The following is a 27,500-nucleotide window of genomic DNA, read 5'->3' on the forward strand; positions in this document are numbered from 1 at the left end:
ATAAGAGGAAGTGAGGGGAAAGGGAAAAAAAACAAGAGAGAGAAATGAATTACAGTAGATGGGGTAGAGAGAGAAGATGGGAGGGGAGCGGAGGGGAGGGGGGATAGTAGAGGATAGGAAAGGTAGCAGAATACAACAGACACTAGTATGGCAGTATGTAAAAACGTGGATGTGTAATCGATGTGATTCTGCAATCTGTATACGGGGTAAAAATGGGAGTTCATAACCCACTTGGATCAAATGTATATAATATGATATGTCAAGAGCTTTGTAATGTTTTGAACAACTAATAAAAAAAGCTTTAAAAAAAGAAATAAAAGACAAAGACACAGGAAAATAGTTTCAACAGTGAGGGCCTGGTGGGATGATTGGACCTGATAGGTTATCTCTGACAAAGATAGGTCGGATCTCTGCTCTGTGTGCTTTAAAATTTATAGGGGAGCACATCAAATGGATTTATTGTGAGAAAAAGTTTTTAAAGATAAATAAGAAGCTAGAGGTTGTCGGGAAATTGGCCTGATTGGAGACTTATCACTGGCACAGTAATTCTTCCTGTTCCAGGCAATTGGTACCTCCAGGGCTATTTGGATGCTTTGGTATCTTTGAACCTGGGGCTGTCTGAACCAATAAATTCCAGGGTATCACCGAATTCTCTTTGAGCAGGATGTTGCTAAGGCAATGGAGCGGTCTCAGATGACACACACAGTGAAATAGATGAACCTCTCATAGTATCATGCTCAGTGAAAGAAGCCAGTCTCAAAAGGGTTATTTTCTGTTTGATTCCATCTATATGACATTTACGGTAAAGGTACAACTACATTGATGGAGAACAGATCAGACTATACTGATTAAAGAACGAGGAAGTGTTTCATTAGAAAGGAACTAAAAAACAGAATTTTGAGGCATTTGAAAAATATTGATTGTCATGTTGGTCACACAACTTTGTGCATCTGCAAAAACTTATAGAACCATAAATAAAAAAGAGTGAATTTTACTCTATGTAAATTTAAAAATAAATATTTTATTTATTTATGTAAGATTTTTATTTATTAATGTAAATTTAAAAATAAATAAATATTTAAAAATTACTGTTTGTTGTGCTCCTCAATTTCACCCACTGAAATTGGTTCATTGCAAAATCATGGGTTGTGAAGGAGTTCAGTGGGGAACTGGGACAATTTCCAAGCCAATACAGAAATGTATCCTAGTAGCCTCCTGGGGGCTTGCTTGAAGATCACTAGCAAAGTGGAACTCCTATATTCCAAACTACTATAGATCACAGTAGATACTTTATGCTGTTAGCAATTTATTTCTTTATAGCTAAAATTGTCTTCCATATCATTGGCCCTTATTGGTCTTAGAATTATTCTTTGGAGCTATAGATAAAAAGGAAGAAGCCATCTCCTTCACCTTAGTGGTGGCAAAAGAATTACATGGAAGGAGAGACTGAAGTGACTCAGTCAGAAGCATCTCTTGGACCTGTAGTCTATGGAATTCTAGGCTATCCTGAGCCATGAGAAGCCAACTGGTCTGGGCTCTAATCTTAGAAATGCTTCTGTGCAGTGGGGATCTGCCAAAGAGGAAGAATAACATATTCCCAGGCCTTCACCTGAGTGAAATTGGGAGGGCATAGTCTCAAGTTCCTTTTACATGATATTCACCTATTTCCTCTGATTCGTTTTTTTTGGCCTCTAATTTGATGAAACGAGTCTACAAACCAATTTTGGCAAATAATTAAAAATCCTTGAAGAGGAAGAATTCAAGATGGCTGTTTTAACATTCCCATTGGAGCCGTGTTGTAGCCATCTGGGCCACCTGCCTGAGAAGAAGGGGTCCATTTCAAAAAGTACCTTGAACACTTCCAGGTGTCACCTTACCTGTTTGAAGTTGCCATTTTTCCTCTGCTCCCAATCCATCATATCATGAAAGATGGGAATCATGATATTCCGTACTTCTGGCTGTGGGACTAGTGTCACACCCAGAAAAGGACCAATCATTCCCGGAATAAAGTGGATCTTATGTTCACCTGAACAACAAAACCCAACAGATATTAGTTTATGAATGCTTTGTTACTTCCATGGAAGATTCCCAAGTGAGCCACAGCACATGTTATGATTTTTTACTGAATGCTTCTGAGAGTAAACTAAGCTCACTCCTATGGTTTTCTGTGAAACCTCCTCTCAGCTTTTTAGAGTTCATAGATAAAGTTGGCCCAGCCTATTTAAAGCAAATGTTCAACAGGCTCAAACTGCTTTTCCAATTTCCTGGGAAGTTCCAAAAACTACCTGAAAATCTCTGAGGTCAAGAAACAGAGTTTGCTATGGGATTTTTGAGTAACCTAAGATAGTTTCAGATGGTCTTTTCACAGCATTTTTTTTTTAAAGCAAGGAAAAGTCATATATTTTTGCTTAAATAAAATTTACTTTTCCTGGGGTTTCTATCTCTAGCCTAGAGGCATTTAAATAGAAGAGGATATCTGGGCCTTGGTCCAGTTACCAGGGACCAGAAATCCATGGATCTTTTTAATGCTTGTGCTCCTGTATGCCAAAGAAGCCCCTCTTCTGAGCTGGAAGGAGACTCTTGCACATCCCTACCCTGACAGGATGGCCTGGAGACTCTTTGCCCATCCTCAAATCCCTTGTATTAAGATTATTTTTCTTTTCTTTCCTTCCTTTTCCTTTGTTCTTTACTTCTTTCTCTTTATATTTTTTATTGGTGCATTATAATTGTACATAATGATGGGATTTGTTGTTACGTATTCATACATGTACACAATTTAACAATATAATTTGGCCAATATCACTCCCCAATCACACTGCATTTCTGATGGCAGTGCCATACCTACTTGGATCAGCTCATCCCTCAGCTTCCTGTAGGAGGCCTTCCCATGGGAAGTGAGGGATGAACTTCCCTCTGACTGGCCTGTCATCTGAGTAATGTTTCCATAAGTCAGGGCTAGCCCTGAGGACCATGGAATTGGACACTTTTGTTCCTTGCAGTGGTGAAACAGAGAACCATCTTCAGAGCTCTTCTTTCAGTCTTTCAAAGACTAAGGAAGAGACAAACTGTGGACCTGTATAATAACTGCTACATCAAGTAAAACCAGTTCTCAGGGACCACAGAATGTCATTTCCACCAAAAGCAATGAGGTAAGAATGGCTTCATCAGGCGAATCTAGAATCTTTTAAAATTTCTTCTATTTTGAAAGTCTATCTAAGAAGAAAATATTAGCCCTAAGGCCAATTCTGCATGTTCTAATCTTGGTACTTGATATAGTTGCCAGTCTCTTGTATTCCTGGAAATTTCACAGTCAACTTCAGGGTTCAAATCTATTACTGTTGGATGCAGAGTAACAGTGCTAAAGCTGGAAAAAGTCCGCTTTTGGAAATGCATCCCCACTCAGGCATGGAAGACCCTCTTACTGGAAGAAATGCCTCAGACCTTGTTGCTGCCTCTAGATTAGGAATGGAAATGGTTAACAGATGACTATAAGATTTTATGACCATCATTCCTAAGGCTTCAGAGCCATGAACTTAGTTGAAAGCAGACCTCACTTGAAGTAGTAACAGTAGCTTCTCTAGCATCCTGACAGGCCACTCAGATCCCTATAATATAGGCTGGCCCAGTTAGTCATCAGGGCAACTGAAAGATTGTCATGTATACCTAAAAAGAACAAATAAAAAATGTTGTATATAAAAAAAGATTGTACCAGAAATATTGATCTGACAAGTTTATATTTAAAAAAGTGGCTATTAGAGAAGCTGTGGCTAGATGGGTAAACAAAATCAATCGCATCCAGTGGCTGTAACTCCCTTCTCACATGTTCTTTTATGCAACTGATGTCAGGTATGTGATCTGGATGCATGAATACTATTAAAATTAATGTCCTTGTTCATGTGCTAGGTATTCTCAAGATCTATCTATGCTTTTGAGCCTACAACATCCAGACTGGGACATAAAAAGCACAGAGCATCTTACAAGCATGGATTCTCAAACTGGAAAAATTACTGGAGCACTCATCTTATTCTTTTGACTTTAGTTCTCTAAAAAGGGACTGTGCATATGTAGTACTGGAGTCTTATTTTTTCAGCCAAACTCTCTCTGCCAAGAGCTTCATGCTTCATCCATCTGAAGTGTTACATTCAAGTTATATACGAATTTCTTGGGCCTGAACTAACACTCAGAAAGTCTGGGGGATGCTATTAGTCCTGGTAGTTTTTATTTGGCTTTGCAATATATGGAAGGGAATAACAGGGAGAAAAGACCTACCCAAATTCTGCCACATGCTGAACAGTTCATAAGCCATCATCACACGCATGTCCCCATACCTGGGAATAGTAACACAGGAGCCAATTGTTAGTGGAAAAAGGTTCACACCTCAAAACAGGGTTGCAAACCTTATGAGGCCAGTACTTCTGTACTGTCATTCCCAAAGTTTCTTAAAATACTAAGCCATTTGGTTCTTAATTGAACCCTTACTCTTGGTCTATTGGGAAACTACCCATGTGAGAACCCAATGGTCTTCCAAAGGAGCCTGTCACAGTAACACAGTCCCATCTGGGAAAGGGGTAGGGAGATGAACAGGAGACATCTGTCTTACTTATCTAGAATCTTTTTCCTTTTGGCTGAAGTAATGATTTCTAGCTGAAGGCTTGGCTGATTTATGAATAGAACTGCCAGACTAAAATAAGAATTCCACACCTAGAAACATAGAAAAAGAAGAATCATGTGACAATATGAGTACTTAACTTGAAGAGAGTTATTAAACACATGAATATAGCACAGAATCCATTTTATAATCTTAAGATCCTGATTTTTCTTTTAAAATATCTTTTCAAATAGCACCCTCACCTGTTTTAGTTAGTGACTCCTTTTTTAAAAAAATACCTTTATTTATTTATTTTTATGCGGTGCTGAGGATCAAACCCAGTGCCTCATACATGCAAGGCAAGCGTTCTGCCACTGAGCCACAATCCCAGCCCTTTAGTGACTATTTTTGATGCCAATAGTGTTGACTCTGGATAGAAAACATAATCATAGATGCCTGGCTCCCAACACCTCCAAGAGGGGAGCATCCAGAACATATTCTAATCAGGTTTGGAAGCTGTTTGATACTCTGAATATGTTAATAAATAAAAATATTATTAAATAAAAATAATATATTAATAAATAAAAATCTGTAATCATGGTTTTTGGCTTTCTAGGGTTATTGCAAAAGTAGTGATGGGTTTCAGGAGTTCCTACCTTGAAGTCAAAGTCTGTCTCTATGAAATTCTTGTGCAGTGCAGAGGATAGGTACTGGACAGTAGTGACTATAATACTGCATCAAGGAAACAAGATATTGATAGAATTAAAAGACTAACAGTAGCATCTGACAACTTAGCACCAGTTGTCTATAGCCCATGGGAAAACTTAGTACAAATTTCTCCCACATACATGGAGACTAGAAGATAGTACAAAAGAGAAGATGGTACAAATCCCACTGAAAACTAGCTGGTAAAATACCCCACAGTAGGTAAGATAAAATAGGGCACCAGTGGGCTCTTGATACTTCTTCCCTCTGGGCCTTATGGTTCTGAAAGATTTCTCAAAGAGTAACTTATAGTATTTTGGGGGAACTTTGGATAAGCAATATATATTATGATCACTATATAGAATTTAGGACATAATTTTATTATTTTACTTGATAATAGAGGTTTATTATTATTAAATCCTTGTTTTTGTCATATACTAGTATTTTCCTCTATGGGTAATTTTATTTTAGTTCTTGTTTTAGAATATTATTCTTATTCCTAGAATGGGCACTTATAAGAAGCAATGGGAGGCTACCCTACTAGAATTGAGAGCATGGGTTGAAGTAGAAAAGGAGTTAAGTAGGACAGGTTTAATATAGAGGACCTATGCTACTTGCAAAGGGACTTATGGGACTTATATCTAACAGTGGCCTCCTGGGCTTTGGTGTAGAAAAGGGACAAAGCAAAAACAGTGTATTAGATAGTCTACCATCAGAGGGGGGTGATAAATTTTAAGGGTAAAAGTCTTGGAAGAAAAGGCTGCTCTTGCAAGAAAGACTGGAAAGTCTGAAGTGCCCTGAGCAGAGCTAAGAGAGAGAAACATGAAGAATACCAATGGAAAATCCATTATTTGAGGAATTATCTGTGCAACTTTATAATCATCCATCTTTCTGTTCTAGACCAAACATTTGCAGTTCTTAGGGGAAAAAGAGATTTTATAGAAGGCACAAAGTGGAAATATCATACTAGTACCTTGCTAATATAACTAGCAAATAATTTTACTATATTCAGTAGAATGCCAACATAAAAGATAGATCAGTGGGAAGAGGCAGTGGGCTAGAGAGTGGAGGCCAATTAGTCTGCTTCTGAGTAAATACAGATTCAAAGGAGCCAGCCCCCTACCACATGTATCACTCACCTGGCTTGCTAAAAGGAAGCATGGGCTAGAATATGAAAGGGGCAGATAAGTTAGGGTCGGGCTTAGAATGAATTCAATGTCGGTAGTCAGAGTTTTGCAGCCAGGTTTCAGGTGAGTAATTAGCACTGTCTATGGAAGGCAAGTACTATCTGGCAGACAACACGACTCAAATCAAGAGGAGGGCTTGGGACACTGCCTAAACCTACAGAGAGCAGAGGCCATTGGCCTTTGGGCAGGTCTTTCTCAAGGTGGAACCCTTCAGTGAATATTATATATTTCACATCCTTAACACATCATTTTCTATGCTCACTATACCAACATCTACCAGGCTCTTAGGCTATAGTTTTTGAATTATCTTTGATTCTTTCCTCTCTGTGTTGTTATGGTCAATGGCCAAGTCCTGCTGATTATGCCTCCAAACATTTTTTTTTCCAATTGCCAATTCTTTTATCTTTCCATGATCTTGGCACCTCTCTCTCTCTCTCTCTCTCTCTCTCTCACACACACACACACACACACACACACACACAGTCTACTTAGTCTAAGAAACACTCTGTGAATGTTAGTGCAGGGCCCTTTCTTACTTGCTTGTTAGCAGTCTCATCACCATCCAGTCCCGAGGAAAGACACTCATCTTCATCAGGTTTCGGAACACACAGAAAATCTTCAGTAGGAATTCCTGACCACAGAGGAAAAGCTGATGTGAGATACCTCCACCACCACCATAGCACAAATTTCCTTATTAGGCCCTTCTTGACTTCTAGACCATGACAGTGTATAGAGCTGGTGGGTTGGATTCTGGTTCCCTCTGTGAGTTGTCTCTCAGAGGGAGGCAACTAAGAGACAGTGAATTCTGAGTACTCTCCCAGGCCAGATGGAAGCAGACCCAAGCTGGACAGAACTGAGGAAGTTCTATACCTACCCTGTCCCCAAAGGTGAATACCCAAAGCACAGGAAAGACTAAGGCCTAGCAGAATTGGTATCAGACTGAGTCCATGGATCTCCTTCTTTAAACCATAGCCCATGAGCACTTGATTGTACAAATATACTTTTTTGGATATTAAGAACACATTGATAGAAGAAGCACTTTAGGAATGATAGAGTAAAAACCTTTGAAAATTGCTATGGTGTATAGCTTAGTGGTAGAACATGTGCTTAACATGCCAAGGATCTGGCTGGGTTCAATTCCCAATACCAAAACAAACAAACAAAAAGCAAAAAAACCCCAAACCTTCTGAAAATCTACTCTCCTATGAAAGAAACAAAGTGATTTAAACTAAAGATTTACAATAATTCAGGAGTACTTATTCAGGAAAAATGTATAAATTTCAGAATAGTAGCCTTGAAAACAAGCAACTATAGAAATGCAGCAGTCATGAAAATAGTAGCCACTGGACAGGACAAAATGGTTTTAGAACTTCCAAAAAAGTCTTATTCCCCAGAGAATTGTATTATTTGATCTGACTGACACCTTCTCATAATAAACCTGTTCATAAGGCTTATCTTTATTTAACTGACTCAGCTTACTCTGTGAGAAAACTTCATTCCCACGGGCACTTATTGGAGGAAAAAATCAGCCATATAATTTAATATCCCAGTTGCATGAAGCAGCCATATCAGGGTAAACAAGAGAATAGCCAAAAAAAAAAAAAAGTAAAAGAATGAGAAATCCATAAGGGGATTTGAAAAGCTTTGAAAAGCTCTAACATATTCTTGACAGCCTAGAAGGAAATGCAGCATTCCTAGGAAACATTCAAGAAGCCCAATTTCTCCCTTCTGGTTGACTATAAGGATATGTACAAGCAAGAATTGAAGGTTAAGGCAGAGCTATAAGAATGTTAAAGGTGAATATACAATATTCACAGAACTCCTTAGCAAAATGCAAAATGTGAAGATTTAATGATTTAAAGCATTTAAGAACATCTCTATCGAGTCATTAGCTAATCACTAAAGAACAAACATCATTTCCAACAAAAAACAATAAAAAGCAAGAACAAACCCTAGGGATGTGATATTTTCAGATAGTAGGTTTAGGATCTGGAATGCTCCCCAAAGGTTCAAGTGTTGAAGATTTGGTTTCCAATGCAGCAGTGTTCTGATATGGTGCTCTTGGGAAGTGACTGGATCATAAGGGCTCTGACCTCATCAGTAGATTAACCCACTAATAGATTAATAATTTTATGTCAATATTGGGAGGTGGTAGAAACTGTAGGAGATGGGGCCTGGTTGGAGGAAGTAGGTCATCGGGAGTGTGCTATATATGTTCCTCAGCCCGTTCCTTCCTTCCACTCTCTGTCTCACTTGCTCTGCTTTGTAGCTGCCATGATGTGAAAAGCTTTTCTCCGTCACATTCTTCTGCCATGATGTTTCTGCCTTTGGAGCCAGTTGATCATGGAGTAAACATTCTGAAACTGTGAGCCAAACTAAATCTTTCCTCCAAAGTTGTTTTGCTCAGGTATTTTGTCCTAGTGACAGAAAGCTAACTAATACTCTGTAGTTGTTACATTATATAAAATGTCCAGTTTTCAACCAAAAAATTATAAAGCATAAGAAGAAATAGGAAAGTATGGTTCATATATAGGAAAAAGAACTCAAAAGAAAAAAGTATAAATGCAATGTTGTACCAAATAAACAATATCAATAAAATGGATAGAAATTATTTTTAAAGTATCAAACAGAAATTCTGGAATTGAAAAGTATAATAACTGAAGTGAAATTTCACTGGAAGGGCTCAGCAGCAGATTTCAGTTATCAGAAGACTCAGCAAACTTGAAGATGGTAAAAAAAATTGAATAGCGCCTCAGAGATCTTAACATTAAGGGTATACATATATACTTAATTAGTGTATCAGGAAGCAAGGAGAGAGAAAGAAAGAGGAAAATATTATTTGAATAAATAATGGTCCTGAGCTTCTCAAATCTGATGAAAATCTTTAATGTACACATTCAGGAAGTTCAATGAATTCCAAATGGAAAGAACTGAGATCTACCTATAGACATGTCAAAACTGTCAAAAGTAAAAAACAAAGAGAATCTTGAAAGCAAAAAGAGAGACCAAGAGTTGGTTCTTTGAAAAGAACAGAACTGGCAAAACTTTATTTAGACCAATCAAGGAGTGAATGGTAAAGATGAGGGTCTGGGGGGAGAGGGCTGGAAAGAGTGGGCTAAAGAGAAATATGAGCTAATTTCTAAAATTAGGGACAAAAGAAGGGAAATGTGAAATCTTTCTAGTTAGAGAACTAGAAAGAATTACGGTTCTGCTATGAACAAATGCATACCAACAAATTATATACCCTAGATGAAATGGACAAATTCTTAAAATGATACAAACTGCCAGAATTCATTCAAGAAGAAATAGAAAGTCTGAATAGATCTATCACAAGTGAAGAGATAAAATTAAAAAGATTTCACAAAAGATATCTATTTTTCTATTCTTTTAAAAAATATTTATTTTTTAGTTATAGGTGGACACGATATCTTTATTTTATTTTTAATGTGGTACTGAGGATCAAACCTGGTGCCTCACATCTGGTAGGTGAGCACTCTACCTCTGAGCCACAACCCCAGCCTCTATTTTTCTATTCTTTTTTTTTTTTTTTTGTGGGGATTTTTTTTTTTTAATTTTGTAATATTTATTTTTTAGTTCTCGGCAGACATAACATCTTTGTTTGTATGTGGTGCTGAGGATCGAACCCGGGCCGCACGCATGCCAGGCAAGCGCGCTACCGCTTGAGCCACATCTCCAGCCCTCTATTCTTTATTTCATTTATTTTTACTCTAATCTTAACTACTTTTTTCCCTTCTTTTTGCTTTATTTTTCTTTTATTTATATAGTTTCTTCTTTCTTAAAGATGTTGATAGACAACTTTATTTTATTCATTTATTTATATGTGTCCTGAGAATTGAACCCAGTGTCTCACACATGCTAGACAAGTGCTCTACCACTGAGCCACAACCTCAGCCCTGTCTCTAGTTTCTTAAAATAGAAGATAGGTTATTAATTTGAGAGCTTCTTTTTTACTAGATGACTTCACTGGTGAAATCTATCTTATACTTAAAATAATTAATACCAATATTTGTATTTATTATTTTATGTGCCACTTTCAGTGTGAAGTGGCATTGTTCTATTCTGGTTTTGATTCCCTAATAACTAATGATATTGAGTATATTTTTCTTGTGCTTAATTAGCTATGGGTACATCTTGTTTGGGGAAATATCAATTCAAATTTTTTGCCTGTTTTTTTTAAAAATTTATTTGTTCTAATTAGTTATACATGACAGTAGAATTCATGTTGACACATCATACATAAATGGAGTATGACTTCTCATTCTTCTGGTTGTACATGATGTAAAGTTATACAGGTTGTGTAATCATATATGCACATAGGGCAATAATGTCTGATTCATTCTACTCTCATTCCTACCTCCAAGACCCCTCCACTTCCTTCATTTCCCTCTGTCTAATCCAAAGTACCTCTATTCTTCCCTAGTCAACCACCTTATTGTGAATTAGCATCCACATATCAGAGAAAACATTTGGCCTTTAGTTCTTTGGGATTGGCTTATTTCACTTAGCTTGATATTCTCTAGTTCCATCCATTTATTCACAAATGCTATACTTTCATTCTTCTTTAAGGCTGAGTAGTATTCCATTGTGTATATATACCACATTTTCTTTATCCATTCATCTGCTGAAGGGCAACTAGGTTGGTTCCTTAGTTTAGCTATTGTAAATTGTGCTGCAACAAACATTGATGTGGCTGAATCACTGTAGCATGCTGATTTAGTATAAACTAAGGTGTGGGATAACTGGGTCAAATTGTGGTTTCATTCCAAATTTTCTGAGGAATCTCATACTACTTTCCAGAGTGGTTGCACCAATTTGCAGTCCTACCAGCAATGTATGAGTGTACTTTTTGCCCTGAATCCTCGCCAACATTTATTATTACTTGCATTCTTGAAATTGCCATTATGACTGGAGTGACATGAAATCTTAGTGTAATTTTACTTTACATTTCTCTCTAATTGCTAGAGATGTTGAACATTTTTCCATATATTTATAGACCATTCATATTTCTTCTTCTGTGAAGTGTCTGTTCAGTTCCTTTGTCCATTTACTGATTGATTGTGTTATTTGGTTTTTTGGTGTTAAGTTTTTTGATTTCTTTATATATCCTGGAGATTAATGCTCCCTCTGAGGGAGCTTGTAAAGTACATATCATAAATTCTGGCACATAATAGGAGATTAATAAATGACAGTCATAAGATAAAAAAATTTGGTGTCACATATAAGAAACTACTGCCTAAACTACGGATATAAAGTAATACTTGTGTTTTTGTCAAAGAATTTTATAGTTTTAGCTCTTTTATTTAGGTTCTATAATACATTTTGAGTTTTGTATAAGCAAATTAGAAAAGAGGCAATTAATTTCTGGAAAAACAAAAAGTTCTACAAGAAAAGAAATATAATCAGATTATAGCTTGCCACAGTGTTTACCTAGCTGTTAATAAGAAAGTCTATCTAGCAAGAATGAGGAAACACATATATGTGAGAGAGGAATGGTTCAGGAGAATCATTCCCTTTTTCCATGGAGGAAGAAAATAAATAATAACTGATAATATCTAAAAATTATCAGTAGAAGCTTCCTGAAAAACAGCAAGAGTTGAAAGTGGCTGCCTTTGGGGAATAGGGATTAACAGTTTGTCATGCTAAGGCAGGGAACTACTGTTTTATATAATAAACTTTGTAATATTGTATTGTCTGTTATTATTTTATTTTAATTTTTGTAGCACTGGGGATTGAACTCAAGGGTACTTTACCACTGAGCCACACCCCCAGCTCTTTTTATATTTTTGAGACAGAGTATGCTAAGTTGCTTAGGGTCTCACTAAATTGCTCAGGGCCTTGCTAACTTGCTAAGGCTGGCTTTGAACTTGTGATCCTCCTGACCCAGCTTCTAGAATTGCTGGGATTACAGATGTGCACCACCATGCCTGGCTCTGTTTGACCTTAAAGTCACATACACATATTTCTATAATAAAAATAACCATGTAAGCAAAAAGCATAAGTGTGTATGTATACAGATGTATATGTGTATATACACATTATTAAAAAGTAAGAGAAGAATGCCAGCCTGACTGATATTTGGTTAATATAACACACAAAAGATGAAAATGATCTAGAACAGTCAAGTCTGTACTTTCTAGGTCCACATCCAGCTTAGGTGCTGCTTGACCTGGATGTGGTTTTTGTTTCACTTCAAGGGCTGTGAATGCTACCAATCTGCAGAGACCCAAGTCTGTGGAAAGGGAGGCTTCATTAGATACCAGAAATTTACAACTGATATTTTTTTAACTGACACAATATGGTTAATAAAGTTTATACTAGTTAAAAACAGGGTAAAAACACAAGTTAAAAACCATGAAGTATAAGAGACTTGGTTCTGTATAAAGGCAGAGCATAGTCCTAAAGTCTGCAATAATCCTTTACCCAGGGAAGAGTGAATAGCATGCTCTAATGCAAAGGCACAAACCCCAGAAGTCTGTTACAGTTGATGCCTTGCTCAATTTGGGCAATGCTCTCCTACTGACTGGACCCCAGGCCCATTTCTCTGCACTATTTGCCCCTCAGTATCCAGCAACCCAAGGTAAGCAGTGTACATCTTGGCTTTCAAAAATTATCTTCCAGAAATACATTTAAATGAAGAAAAGTTGTCACCATGATTATTATAGTTATTAAATATGTACCTGGTTTGCAGGGGCAAAATATAAAGGGGACTGCCAAGTTCTTAAGAAAGGGAGAAGTCTTGAGTTGCTGACCCAGTGTTGCCCAAAGTAGTCTCTAATGGTACATGGTCACAGAGCTGCTGTCAGTCAGAGAAAACTTGTCAATGTGGGGACACTGCCAGCTTTCTAGAGGCCATATACTTAGCTATAAATTTGGGCTGGTGAATCCTAAACACTTGGTAGTGATAGTCACTTGAACTCATGTCTCTGACAGGGAAAAGTCCCTGGGAATTTCTGACTACACTCTGCCTTTCTGCGGTGAAAGGCTAGTCAGTGCTCTACTTCTTACCTTGAGTTCATCCTTGCTCTGGAAGTTGTCCAGTAGGTGCTGGTAATGAGTGTCACACATTTGTCGCAGCAGTGACAGAAGGCAGGAGACATATTCTCCCTGGAAACCAATGCAAAAAATCACTTAGCACAAACAATCACCAAGGCTGTGTTCCCCACATCCACAGAGGGCAAGGAGAGAAGGGAGGGTCTGAGATGGCCCCAATGATAATGGAAGAAAGGTGACAATTCTGATCCTGAAAATGAGCTTTCTTTTCTGGAAGGTTTGGGCGTCTTAATAAGGCATCTGCAGCATGAGGCTACTAAAAAACCTTAACTTATAGTAAAGTAGTACTGCAAAATAAGGAAAATATTTTCATCCCTTACCCCCCAGGAAAGTTTTGGTTAAATAGTCTTTTGTTGTCAGAGCACTATATTTAAGTCTGTAGGAGCTACTTGGAAGAGCAAGCATGTCCTTTTCTGAACAGAATTTGGACCTGTCCATCATGCTAGGATAGAGGAACTCTTCTTCAAGGACTTCCTGGGGACTTCCCAAAGCTTGCATAGGACAACTTGCCTGGGCAAACAGAACATGGCATATAAACATGACTGAGGGAACAAACTATGGCTTTAAATTGAAACTTAAGGATAATTATAAGTCTTTAAAATTTCTTTAAGTTCCAACTGGGGTTCACAGAAGAAAATCTACTCTAAGGACTCCAAAGATCATCTTGTAGCATTTTTAACATGGGGCAGTCAAGTATGGCCTCCTTCTAGAAGGCTGCCTCCTCAGAATGGAAAGAGAAAAGGACTTCAAATATTTCCAAACTAATGGGAATTTAACAAATTTTTTAGTGTCTCAAATCCCTCCTAGATTCCTGAAATTATCACACATATATGTGTGTAAAATATATACATGTGTATGAACTGAAAAAATATATATGTGTGTGTACTGAGTTTTATCTGAAAAAAATGAGCATTATAAGTCACAATTCTTTTGTTGTGAGGATCAGATGAGTCAATATGTACGAAACAATGAAGCACAAAGTCCTGTATACAAAAAAGTACCCAATAAATTAGTTATTATCATCCTTATTATAATTTATATAAAATAGATCACTTCATTTGTAATATTGGTTAAGTGCTTAAAGCAGGGTCTATCCCACAGCAAATACTATGTAAGGGTTGGTTAGAAGGATGGTTTACCAGGACACACCAGAACACATTGAGAGTATTCTAATCAGGGGATAAAGGAGCAGACACTCTTTCCAAGCCCAGTGCTCCAGATTACATGCCTACTCCAGGCACACTCCGTGCTCTCCCTAGTATACTAGAGCTTGGCATGCTCCCATAGAGGGTTTTTCTCAAAGAGAGCTCTGTAACCTCCCATCTGCCAACTGGAAGATTCTGCACAAACTGTTTATCTTGTTAGTGTTGAGAAGTTCACTCTGGGTATGGGAATGGGGACTGAAGGCTCAAGGCACAACTCCCTGTCCCTCCAGAGAGGCTTTCCCAGATTGTTTCTCTCCTAACTGGATCATACAAAATCATTACTGAACAATGCCTAAGCAATTCTAGCTCAACAGTTTTCCTTCCACTAGAAACTTACATACAAAGAATATGGACAAAAACAACCAATTTGTAGATACTTGCAAATTCTGAGAAAATTATTCTGCCTGCACATGACTTAGGAGAGCATGTAGTAGAGTCTTCCTAGAAGAAATAGTCTATTTTTCACCTTCAACCTCTTAATACATTTACCACATCCCTGCTTCATTCCACATTATAGAGAATAACTTTGCTTAAAGGCAAAGGTCAACTGAAATGGTGTGCATTAAAACAGGACAAGAAGCATTTCCTGAATCTTCCCTAAAGTAGACTCCTGGGAATATGAATTGAGAGCTTTTAGAGTGGAGAGGGGAGTTAGATTCAAGAAGGGGAAGAAGGAAGCATGCTGACCATCATGCAGGAAGGGAGGCTAAGATGAAGATGGTGGGATAGTGAGATGGGAGATGATGTGGAGGAGCCCCAGGTTAGAAAAGAAGGCAAGAAAACCTGAATGTTAGTTACTAACAGTGATCTCGGCTGTGCACTGCGGGCACCGCTGCCCTCTTACCGCCTCCTGAGCGTGCGATTTGCTCATGATGGTGAGCAGAGTCTGCAAGAGCACGTCCAGGAGGCTCTCCACCATCATCTCTACCTCCTCCATGACATCTGCCTCCTGGGGTGAGCAGTGAGAAAGCATACCATTAGCACCAGGCCAAGCTGATGTTTAGCTGGCAGCGCTTAGTAATTGAGCCATATCAGGAGTGGTCTTCTGACTGGATTCTTAAAATTGAGCTCTTAGCCTCATCAATGTGTAGTACCTGCCTTCCTTCCTTTCCTCTTTTCTTCCTCCCACCTTTTTTGCTTTCTTTTTTTTGGCATCAATTTCTTCCCTTTCTTTAGCAGTGAGCTGCCTATTCCCTCAGATATGACCTTGAGCTATTAGTAGATCTTATTCACTGCTGTGGCTTTTCTGAGGACTGTTGGGAAGGAAAGCTGCCAAGTCTTATCTGGAGCCAAGAGCAAACAATAGGATTACTATCACCATCAAAGTTACTCTTGAGAAGCTAGGCCTCTGTCATCAGATTTACTTTAAGTCTAGACATCAAAGCTCCTCTTTGGGTCCTGTCTCCTGATCAAACCAAACATAACTCTTTCTTTTAGTTGTCTCTTCTGCTCTACCTGGATCACCTAGCTTCATATGTTCTTATTACCTGGCCCTTGGCCTTCAAATGCACTTGAAATTCTATTCTCTAGGAGAATTAATTTAATAAAATGGTATATAAAAGCCCATTCTTCTTCTTAATCTTTCTTTATACTTTCCAAATTTTCTATAAGAAATATGCATTTCTTCTATTATCCTAAGTATACAAAATAAATATTATAAAAATTATTACCCTCATCCATATCTTTCTTTCATTTTTTTCTGTACCTCAATTCCTCCCCTCCCACCAAATATCTCTTTTTTTTTTTTTTTTTTTAAAGAGAGAGTGAGAGAGGGAGAGAGAGAGAGAGAGAGAGAGAGAGAGAGAGAATTTTAATATTTATTTTTTACTTATCGGCAGACACAACATCTTTGTTTGTATGTGGTGCTGAGGATCGAACCCGGGCCGCACGCATGCCAGGCAAGCGCGCTACCGCTTGAGCCACATCCCCAGCCCCCAAATATCTCTTTTTAATAGAAGGAAAAGAAATGAAATAAAATAGATAAAAGCATTATTGGTTGAAATCTGACCTATGAAATACAATTCTATCATCTAATAGGGCTTAGAACTCTTGTGGCTAACATTTTCCTCTTGAATATCCTGACCTTGTCTGGCATGAGGTAGGAATGCCATATGGGTGGAATCAAGCTGTCAGGAAGCTGACAGAAAAGTCTGAATGAGCAAGCTGCCCCTTAGTCTGGGTCTGCTTCTTGTGTTCATGCCTAATATTCTAGAATTAACTGTTTTGATAGAATCCGAGAATGGCAAAGGATTGGACTTTCTGGTAGTAGAGGTTATTATATTTCTGGGTAGGTTTATGGTAGTGCAACTTTTTAAAATAGCAAGAGCATGTTGAACGGAGAAGCCTGCTGGGCACACATAGCACTTGTTCACTTGGATACCTTCCTGTCACTGATGAAAGCATCTGACTGAGAGGCACACAAAGTGATCTTTGTTGGTCAGCATCTGGCTACAGAAACACAAGATTAGGGCAGAACTGAGTAGGGTGGAGTGGGTGTGGGGCCACTACCAGAGAGCTGGTCTTGACGATGGAAAAGATGCTGCCGAGAATTCCTGAGCAGATTAGTAGCTCTTTCTGCTGTCTCAGGTGAAGGTGAATGTGATGGAGAACCACAGGAAGCAGGATGCGACGGGATTCTGGGAGAGAAAACACGCAGATGAAGAAGCCCTTCAGAGGAGAACTATCTACTGCTGGAAGTTGGTGACATTGTGAGATTTAACTTGTTTCAAAGCAGGTGAGGTTGAAACTGGATCAAGAGTAGAGGTCACTCCCTACCCTTACAAGGGCCTAAAAGCTTGGTGTCTGGAAATTATAAGTCATCCTACAACACTGTTCTTTATCTTTCTTTCCTTCATTCTCATTTCAAGCTCCAGCATCCACAAAATTTTATCCAGGATGAATGGTAGGAGTCTGAGTGCAAATGAAATCTCTTTAATGATTAGACTCCAAACTAAAAGCAAAGTTTATTTTACAGTGGAAACTCCATGTAGATGTTACACTTACCATGAACAATAATGACTAGATTTAGAGGCTTGATACAGATTACTGACTGACCCTCTTCATGCCCCTCCCATTCTGGTGCACATTTACTTCAAGGCATCAGGCTTCCTCTTTCCCCCCAACAGAGGGGAAATAAATAAATAAATGGAACAGGAGCACATCTTTTGTCTTGTCATAGACTTTGATAATTAGCCAACATTTATTGTCAATCCTACTCTGTACATTTAAGTACTTCTATTTTCTCTCCCAATGCTACCCGAATAGCATTTTCATCAGAAGTTGTCTATATTTAGAACTCTTATTCTGAGACCTTAGGCAATTTATTTCTTCCTCCATGGGTTTGATTATTGTCATCTGTTCATGTTCTCCTCTAAACTTACTTTACAGAGTTGATTAGAAGACAAAGTGAAATGCAAGTGTGAATGTGTTTCTGGTACCTTGTACTCCTATGTGGTCCATGATTGTGTGACCCTGGAGGTTTGATAATACCTGGCCAGCATGATTTAGTAAGATTATCAGTAACACAAACAAGCCATGGTATTTGGATTTATTACTCATATTTGACAATATTAAAGTACTTCATATGAAATTCATAAAGTTTTTTCAAAGACAAATTGCTTGATATATAGGAGATTTGGCACTGCCTTGCCAAATACTTATAATATTTATAATATGTTCAAAGAGAATAAAATAACAACTATTCTGTGTTTAAAAGTCTGCCTAGATAAAGGAAAAGTTAATACTGTACTTAATAGACCAGGATACCAACATACTAGGATTTATAACAATAAATAGCTACTTTCAGACAAAATAGTCATTTGTTATTAGAATCTGCTGAGGAAGACACCAAACTGGTGTATACTGAGAATATGCGTTGGTTAAATGACATCACTGGTAAAGAATTTCTTTGTTTCAGGGAAGATAAATACAAGTGAAATGCAAATGAAAATTTGGTGGTGGCTAATCATCTCAAAATTCAATTGGTCTAGTGCCACATACATTTTCAGAAAAAAATTTCTTAAATGATTATGTAAAGCAGTTGAGCACATGCAAAAATACTAGAAATAAAGAGTATAAGTGTGGGTAGTCTGTGGTTTTCCTTCCCACATATTTCAAAAGCATCTTCTTTCAAGCAATGCACAAAGCTTGGGTGTGAACTGGCCTTGGCAACAGTGTGTCTAAACCATTGATGACATTATCAATCAAGGAGCTAGAGAAGAAAGCAGTGTTTACCATAAACAGTTACTAGTGAAAAAAGGCTGAATTTCTTGATGGCAGCTTTATTATCAGCAATACTGTACAATGTCAGAGATAAGTCAAAGGGCATACCTATTTAGTAGTTGAAGTATACATAGCCACTGAGCTGAGGAATTATTGTTCTTATGTTTTAAAATCAAATTTAAAAAATTAACCAACCCAAATTCTAATTATAAAAATTCTTCTGGGTGCAGGGGCAGATGCCTGTAATCTCAGCTACCTGAGAGGCAGAGGCAGGAGGATCACAAGTTTAGGCCAGCCTGAGACACAGATGTGCCCCAGGATGTGAGTACTAGGAATAAACTGTAAGACATAAGGCCTAGATCTTGGCCGAATTTCTAAACATAATTCACCCAAAATTCTATACTTTAAGAGTGATTTTTTTTCTTTGTATCTGTTTATTTTTTAAATTTTGAGACAGGGTCTTCCTAAGCTGCCTAAGCTGGCCTTGAATTTGCCATCCTCCTACCTTAGCTTCTTGAGATGCTGGAAGGGGTTGCTGGTTTTTTATACAATGATTGATAAAACTGATCCTTTGATTAGCCCCGAAGGGGAACAATGTGAGTCTGACTGACTCATCCTAAACGGATCTACCTGAAAAAGAAAACAGGCGGCTGTCCACTGTTCTGGCGATGGATTGAAGCTTCACCACATCCATGGACTGTCCGATGTGCACAGTGCTTGGCATGCTCCCTAGAGTTCCTCTCACAAACTCTGCCACCTCTTGCACAGTGAACATTTGCAGCAGTTCATCAAAGATAGTTGGGAAAGAATTGAGGAGTGCAGCCTGCAAAAGCAAGTAAATCTCTGATTAGCTCAGGTCTGCATCCATCTTACATGCTCAATGATATGAGGTTGAAAAAAGCTGAGAAGGTATTGCAGCACCCCTGCCTTGGGAGGTTCCTTCCTGACCCTTGATTCTATCCTGGCCTATAGCACTTCTGGGGGATGGAGTAACCAAAAAGGAAAGAAGAGACTTTAGTGGGACTAAGGCCACTTGAAGCTTTCATAATTTGCCAAGGTATTTGCAGGCAAGAGAAGGAAGTATAAAGAGAAATTTTCTCAATGTGGCTTACAAACCATAGTTATTTTTGCTCAAATGGATTTAAATTTTTTGTTTGTTTTTATGATCAAGCTTGTGACTTTCTTATTTTAGTTCCAAACTCAAATCAGGAACCTCTTAAAGAAAATATGACAGAAAAAGCTGAGGGTCTTCAAGTAGCATCAGCTGTTCTCCACTCACAGCCCTGTAGTCAGCATTCTAGCTCTGAGACCATTTCCCCAGGATAGCGATGTTTGTATAAAACCAAAAAAATCTGAAGACTCTGCAAATTATTTTCTTCATATGTGATGTGTAGCGGTCTCAAGTATAAATTTAAAAGGATGGGAAATGTATGGATTTAATCAGTCATGTACTCTTAAGAACTGATTATATTATCTTAAGAGTTTAATGACTCTGATGACCTAGGCAAGGAGATCAGGTGTGTGTGCATGCATGTGTGCATACAGGCTTCTAGGGTCAGAGTTCTGGCAGACACATACAGTGGCCTCTTGAGGATTATCTGGTAATAAAGATAATTCCAGGCCCTTAAGGCAGTAGAACACTTTAGAAGAAAGATAATGGGGTTTTGCACTAGACAGACATGAGGTTCTTTAAGCCGGGTATGATGGTGCACACCTGTAATTCCAGCTGAAGAGGAAGTAGGACTGAAGAGGCTGAAATAGGACTATCATAAGTTTGAAGGCTGCCCGGGTAACATAGTAAGACCCTGTCTCAAAAAATAAGTCTAACCAGCTGGGGTTGTAGCTCAGTGGTGGAGCACTTGCCTCACATGTATGAAGCAAGGGTTGGATCCTCAGAACAATATAAAAATGAATAAATAAAATAAAAGTATTATGTTCACTTACAACTAAAAATATTTTTTATAAAAGTATACCAAAAAAACTCCCCCAAAAGACAGCTAAAAAACAACAATACAAAATATCCCTGTGACATAATCTCTGTTGAATTACTGTCTCAGTTCTCTCATATATAAAATGGGATGATACTATTATTTATCTCTTAGTATTGGTATAAAGAAAAAATAACGTGCATAAAATTCCAGTAGAGTGTTGAAACAAAATAGGCCTTCAATAAATGATCTTATTCCCTTCTCTTGTCTAATAGAAGCAGCATGACAGAAGCTTTTTGCACTTCCCAGTACTCTTATACCATTAACCTAGGATTTAAAAAGGGAAATGGAAGAGAGCTCATTCTTCCCAAGTGGCAGGAGGCGGGAACAGGACATTTTCATTGATTGCTTCATCAGCCAGTATACACTGGCTTAGAATGAGTGAAAATTTATGCCACGGGGAAAAGCCCAACACACTGTTGTCTATGTTCAGGCCAGGTTCAATTGAAGAACTTATACAAATTCTACCTGCAGATTCATAACTCTGTGAAAATATCAAGGAGATTGTTTTTCAGTAATTAGAACCAGCTCAAAAACATATAAGCAGTTAGTAGATAAAAAAAGAAAAAGGGACAGGGGGAGGGAGTAGGCACTTCATAATCAATAACATATAGTAGCTGATTTGCTCTTTTAAAAGGTGACATCTTCCATAATTATGTACTAGGACAGAAGGACACCCATACCCTGACATCTTCTAGTGGCCATAATCAAAGGTATAAAGTCTAATTAAACAAAACACTTGCTGATAGTTCTGAAATTCATGAAACACGATCCTGGCACCAAACAGGTTTGATCCTGACACGGGTCTAAGCTGGGACAAGGCTTAAGCTGTTTATCCAGATGAGTACAGGGCATTGTATGCCATTTATACAGGCCATTGCCAAGTTCCTCAAAAGCATATCAATCTTGTTTTGTTAGCTATTGGCAATCTCCCCTTAACCCTTTTGGGTGGAGCAGATACCCTAGGTGCCTGTTGGAAGGAATTGATGGGCTGCAGGAGGGGCAGGGAGAGGAAGATGAGTTGCTTCAGGTATTTAGAATGAAAGACCTGAAAACCTTGAGGTATTTACTTATAGAGACTAGCTCACAGGTGATCACTTGCCTCTGGGCCAAGGGGCATAAAGGCAATTGGAATTAAGGGTAATACATAGTCAAGAGGAAAACAAAAATAGTAGACTATTCTAAACTTAAATGAGATGGTGTTTAAACATACACTTGCACACAACATAGATGGCAGTGACAGAATGAATGAATGTGAGAGAGGCTACCTGATCTTTGCTGACAGGTTTTGGTATAATATTGGCTTCAAAAAACTATAATTTATTAGAAAAATTCCAACATTAATTTTGTAAGAGAAAATAAAATAACCCTCTGTGACTGAAGAAATAAATCTTTGATTCACTCTATTGCAAAGTTACATGGAAAAGATAATAGATTAGCTGGATAGGCAGCAAATATGAGGAAGTAAATTTTCTTCCAACACTGATATTTCTAATAAAAGCTAATCCTAATTTTTAGCTATTGCTTTCAAGTTATTCCTCCTGTTTTTTTGTATTCCACTCTAAATATCTGGAATGGACACTTAATGGTCAAAAATTAAAAAAAAAATAATAGTGACAAGGTAGAAAATAAAATTCCCCATACATTCTAAATATACTTGATGAATAAGATGATCAAAAAAACCCCAATAGTATGGTGGTTAACTAGATTTGGTAAAGGGTTCATGAGAATAATTTTGTATTGCTTTTCAAACAGAAAGTCACAAAGCTGTTTTATACTTGGCATGAGGCATAATTGTTTTCCAAGTAAAAATAGCATTTTGTTCTATCAGGTGTTTCCTTGTAAATTGTAACTTACTCAACACACAAGGTCCTGGCAGGGCTTTTTCAACTCTGGAAGCCAGAGGACAAAGAAACCACTTGCTAAGACAGACTAGGAATTTAGCAGCAAAACTTCTCTACAGCTCACAGACCTGAGTGAAAAGGAGTGTTTCTGAGTTTCTGCTGTCCAGACTGAGCACAAACCGAATGGACTGGAAAAGCTCTTGGATGCTTGACCGGAATTGCTCCTCTTCCATCCCACACGTGGCTCTTGAGTACAGGATCCGTGACTGAACAATGAATTTGAAAAGGTACTCTAAGGCCTGAAAATGCGGGAAGAAAAAGCGATGGAGAGGTGTTGAAGTTGCTCAGGAACTCACATAGCAGAAAACTAAGGGCAAACTAATGACAAGTTCTACCTTAAAGTCAGACGATGGGCAATTCCAACTATGGAGACAGGCACTATTTTGTCTGTTTTAAAGATTTTTTTTTTTAAAGTTTCAGTTTCATAGCAGATTGATAAGAAGGTACAGAGATTTCCCTAATCCCCCCACTCCCATACATGCATAACCTCTCTCATTACCAATATGTCCCACCAGTGTGGCATATCTGTTATAATTGATAAACCAACACACCATGACACATCACTACCACCCAAAGACCACTGCTTACATTAGGGCTCACTCTCAATGTTGTGTGTTCTGTGGGTTTGGACAAATTATAACAATATTCATCCACCATTATAGTGTCACAGAAGTATTAAACAGTTACCCAAATACTCTAAATTCTGCCTATTTAGTCCTCTCTCCCCCTTAGCCCCTGGCAAACATTGATTATTTTACTATTTCTGAAGTTTTGCCTTTTAAAAAATATCACATAGTTGGAATCATTATAATCATCCAGTATTGCTATATAGACTTATTAGATTGATTTCTTTCAATTTATAGTATGAATTAACTTTGTACATGTCTTAATGGCTTGATTGCTCATTCTTTTTAAAGTACTGAATAATGTACTATTGCCTTTGTATCATTGTAATTTTTCTTCTTTTTATTTTTGCTTCTTAAAAATTACAGCATTACATTCATTCAAAGAATAGAAAGTCAACAAATAAATAACCTAACATTACATCTCCAAGACCTATAAAAAGAACAAATCAACAGTAAAAGTAGAAGACAGATATAATTAAAATCAGAGCTGAAATAAATGAAATTAAAATAAAAGAAACAATCCAAAAATTGATGAAACAAAAAGTAGGTTCTTTGAAAAAAAAATAAAATTGATAAATGCTTAGCTAAGCTAATAAAGAGAAAGAGAGAGAGAAAACTCAAATTACTAAAATTTGTGGTGAGAAAGGAAACATCATAATGGACAATATGAAATACAGATGATAATCAGAAACTATTTTGAAAATTCATACACTAATAAAACAGAAAACCTTGAAGGCATCGACAAACGTCTAGAGATATATGACCTACTCAAATTGAATCAGGAGGACATTGAAAATTCAAACAGATAAATTTCAAGCAATGAAACTGAAGATACCATCAAAAGCCTACCAAGAAAGAAAAGCCCAGGAGCAAAGAGATTCTCAGCTGAGTTCTATCTGGCTTTCAAAGGATAACTAACAACAATCCTCCTCAAATTATTACATGTATTAGAAAAGGAGGGAACTCTTCCAAATTCATTCTATGAAGCTAGTATCACCCTGATATCAAAATCAGACAAAGACACATCAAGGAAAGAAAACTTCAGACCAATATCCTTCATGGACATTTTATAAAAAACATATTTTATAAAAAACTGAGAAATCAAATACAAAAACATATTTAAAAGGTATTGCACCACGATCAAGTGGGGTTCATTCTAGGTATGCAAGGTTAGTTCAACATATGGAAATCAATAAATGTAATTCATCACATCAATAGTCTTAAAGACAACAATAACATGATTATCTCAACAGATGAAAAAGAAAAAGAGAATAGAAAAAGTATTTGACAAAATACAGCATTCATTCATGTACAAAACACTAGAAAAACTAGGGATAGTAGGAACATACCTCAATATTATAAAAACTATATATGCTAAACCCAAAGCTAACATCATCCTAAAAGGAGAAAAACTGAAACCTCTAAAAACTGGAACAAGACAGGGATGCCCTCTTTTACCACCTACACTCTAATTACTCCAGCTAGATCCTGGAAACTCTAGCCAGAGTAATTAGAAGATTAAATTATTATAATTAAAAAGGATACAAATAGGAAAAGAAGAACTCAAACTATCCCTATTTGCTGATGACATGATTCTATATTTAGAAGACCCAAAAAACTCTACTAGAAAACTTCTAGAACTCATAAATGAATTCAGTAAAATCGCAGAATATAAAATTAATACCCATAAACCATATGCATTTCTATATATCAGTGATGAATCAATTGAAAGAAATTAGGAAAACTACCCCATTCACAATATCCTCAAAAACAATAATATGTTTGGGAATCAATCTAACAAAAGAGGTTAAAAACCTCTACAATGAAAATTACAGAACTCTAAAGAAAACAAATGAAAAAGACCTTAGAAGATGGAAAGATCTCTCATGTTCTTGAGTATGCAGAATTAATATTGTCAAATGGCCATACTACGAAAAGCACTATACATATTTAATGAAATTCTTGTTAAGTTTCCATTGACATTCTTCATGGAAACAGAAAAATCTGTCATGAAATTCATTTGGAAAAACAAGAGACCCAGAATAGCCAAGGCAATCCTCAGTGAGAAAAGTGAAGTAGGAGGCATAATAATATCAGAAATTAAAGTATACTACAGAGCTATAGTAACAAAAATAGCATGGTACTGACACCAAAACAGACATGAATACCAATGGTACAGAACCAAATACACAGAGATAAACCCACATAAATATCTGTTATTGCATACTAGACAAAGCTGCCATGAATATACATTGGAGAAAAGATAGCCTCTTCAACAAATGGTGCTGGGAAAACTGGAAATCCTATCTCTCAATTTGTACAAACTCAACTCAAAGTGGATCAAGGACCAACCTAGGCATTAGACCAGAGACCCTGTACCTACTATAAGAAAAAGTAGGCCTAATTCTCCATCATGTCAGTTTAGGAACCAAATTCCTCAACAAGACTCCTAAAGCACAAGAAGTAAAATCAAGAATCAATAATTGGGATGGATTCAAACTGAAAAGCTTCTTCACAGAAAAGGAAACAATTGAGAATATAAACAGAGAGCTTCCTAAATGGAGAATAACTTTGCCATCTTCACCTCAAATAGAACATTAATTTCCAGGACATATAAAGAACTCAAGGGTTCTGTAGTTTTCACTGTATAGATCTTTCACTTCTTTCATTGATTCCCAAGTATCTTATTTTTTTTTTGAGGTTATTGTGAATGAGGTAGTTTTCCTCATTTCTTTCTAAGAGGCTTTGTCACTGATATACAGAAATGCCTTTGATTTATGGGTGTTGATTTTATATCCTGCTACTTTGCTGAATTCATTTACTAGTTCTAGAAGTTTTCTGGTGGAGTTTTTTGGGTTTTTTTAGGTATAGAATCATATGGTCAGCAAATAGTGTTAATTTAAGTTCTTCTTTTCCTATACATATCCCTTTGATTTCTTTTGTCTGTCTAATTGCTCTGGCCAGTGTTTCAAGAACAGTGTTGAATAGAAACGGTGAAAGAGGGCATCCCTGTCTTGTTCCTGTTTTTAGAAAAACCTTCAGTTTTTTTCCGTTTAAAATAATGTTGGCCTGAGGCTTAGTGTACATAGCCTTTATGATGTTGAGCTGATCATATGATTCTTATCTTTAAGTCTATTGATGGAATGAATTACATTTATTGATTTCTGTAGAAGATGGAAAGATCTACCTTGCTCTTGGATAGGCCAAATTAATATTATCAAAATGAGCATACTACCAAAAGCACTATACAGATTTAATAAAATTCCGATCAAAATCCCATTGACATTCCTCATAGAAATAGAAAAAGCAATCATGAAATTCATTTGGAAAAATAAGAGACCCAGAATAGCTAAATCAATCCTTAGCAGGAAGAGCAAAGCAGGTGGCATCGCTATACCAGAACTTAAACTACACTACAGAGCAATAGTAACAAAAACAGCATGGTACTGGCACCAAAACAGGCTGGTAGACCAATGGTACAGAATAGAGGACACAGAGACTAACCCACAAAATTACAATTATCTTATATTAGACAAAGATGCCAAAAACATGCATTGGAGAAAAGATAGCCTCTTCAAAAAATGGTGCTAGGAAAACTAAAAATCCATATGCAACAAAATGAAATGAAACCCCTATCTCTCACCATGCACCACTTAACTCAAAGTGGATCAAGGACCTAGGAATTAAACCAGAGACTCTGAGTCTACTAGATGAAAAAGTAAGTCCTAATCTTCATCATGTGGGATTAGGCCCCAACTTCCTTAATAAGACTCCTGTGGCGCAAGAATTAAAGCCAAGAATCAATAAATGATATGAAATCAAATTAAAGTTTTTTTCTCAGCAAAACAAACAATCTGTGAGGTGAACAGAGAGCCTACATCCTGGGAGCAAATCTTTACCCCTCACACATCAGATAGAGCACTAATCTCTAGGGTATATAAAGAACTCAAAAAGCTAAGCACCAAACAAACAAATAACCCAATCAACAAATGGGCCAAGGACAAA

The 27,500-nt window shown here is 37.2% G+C and overlaps 1 protein-coding gene across 10 annotated transcripts in view; it reads right to left on the reverse strand.

The window, feature by feature from the left end:
* Positions 1-27,500, reverse strand: part of Dock3 (dedicator of cytokinesis 3) — a 552,674-nt gene that overhangs the window by 55,890 nt on the left and 469,284 nt on the right. For 8 of the 10 annotated variants that reach the window (XM_048794628.1, XM_048794631.1, XM_048794630.1 and 5 more), the window contains 10 exons: positions 22,938-23,108; positions 19,608-19,800; positions 17,265-17,392; positions 15,559-15,705; positions 13,507-13,605; positions 7,017-7,111; positions 5,245-5,320; positions 4,601-4,701; positions 4,270-4,328; positions 1,878-2,026 (listed from right to left, as the gene is read on the reverse strand). In XM_048794628.1, coding sequence (XP_048650585.1) covers positions 1,878-2,026; positions 4,270-4,328; positions 4,601-4,701; positions 5,245-5,320; positions 7,017-7,111; positions 13,507-13,605; positions 15,559-15,705; positions 17,265-17,392; positions 19,608-19,800; positions 22,938-23,108 — 1,218 coding nt within the window. The remainder of the gene's footprint in view (positions 1-1,877; positions 2,027-4,269; positions 4,329-4,600; positions 4,702-5,244; positions 5,321-7,016; positions 7,112-13,506; positions 13,606-15,558; positions 15,706-17,264; positions 17,393-19,607; positions 19,801-22,937; positions 23,109-27,500) is intronic. The other 2 variants (XM_048794629.1, XM_048794632.1) reach the window with 2 other exon arrangements.

Source organism: Marmota marmota, unplaced genomic scaffold (genome assembly GCF_001458135.2).
Source record: "Marmota marmota marmota unplaced genomic scaffold, marMar, whole genome shotgun sequence".
In the NCBI taxonomy this organism is placed as follows: domain Eukaryota; kingdom Metazoa; phylum Chordata; class Mammalia; order Rodentia; family Sciuridae; genus Marmota; species Marmota marmota.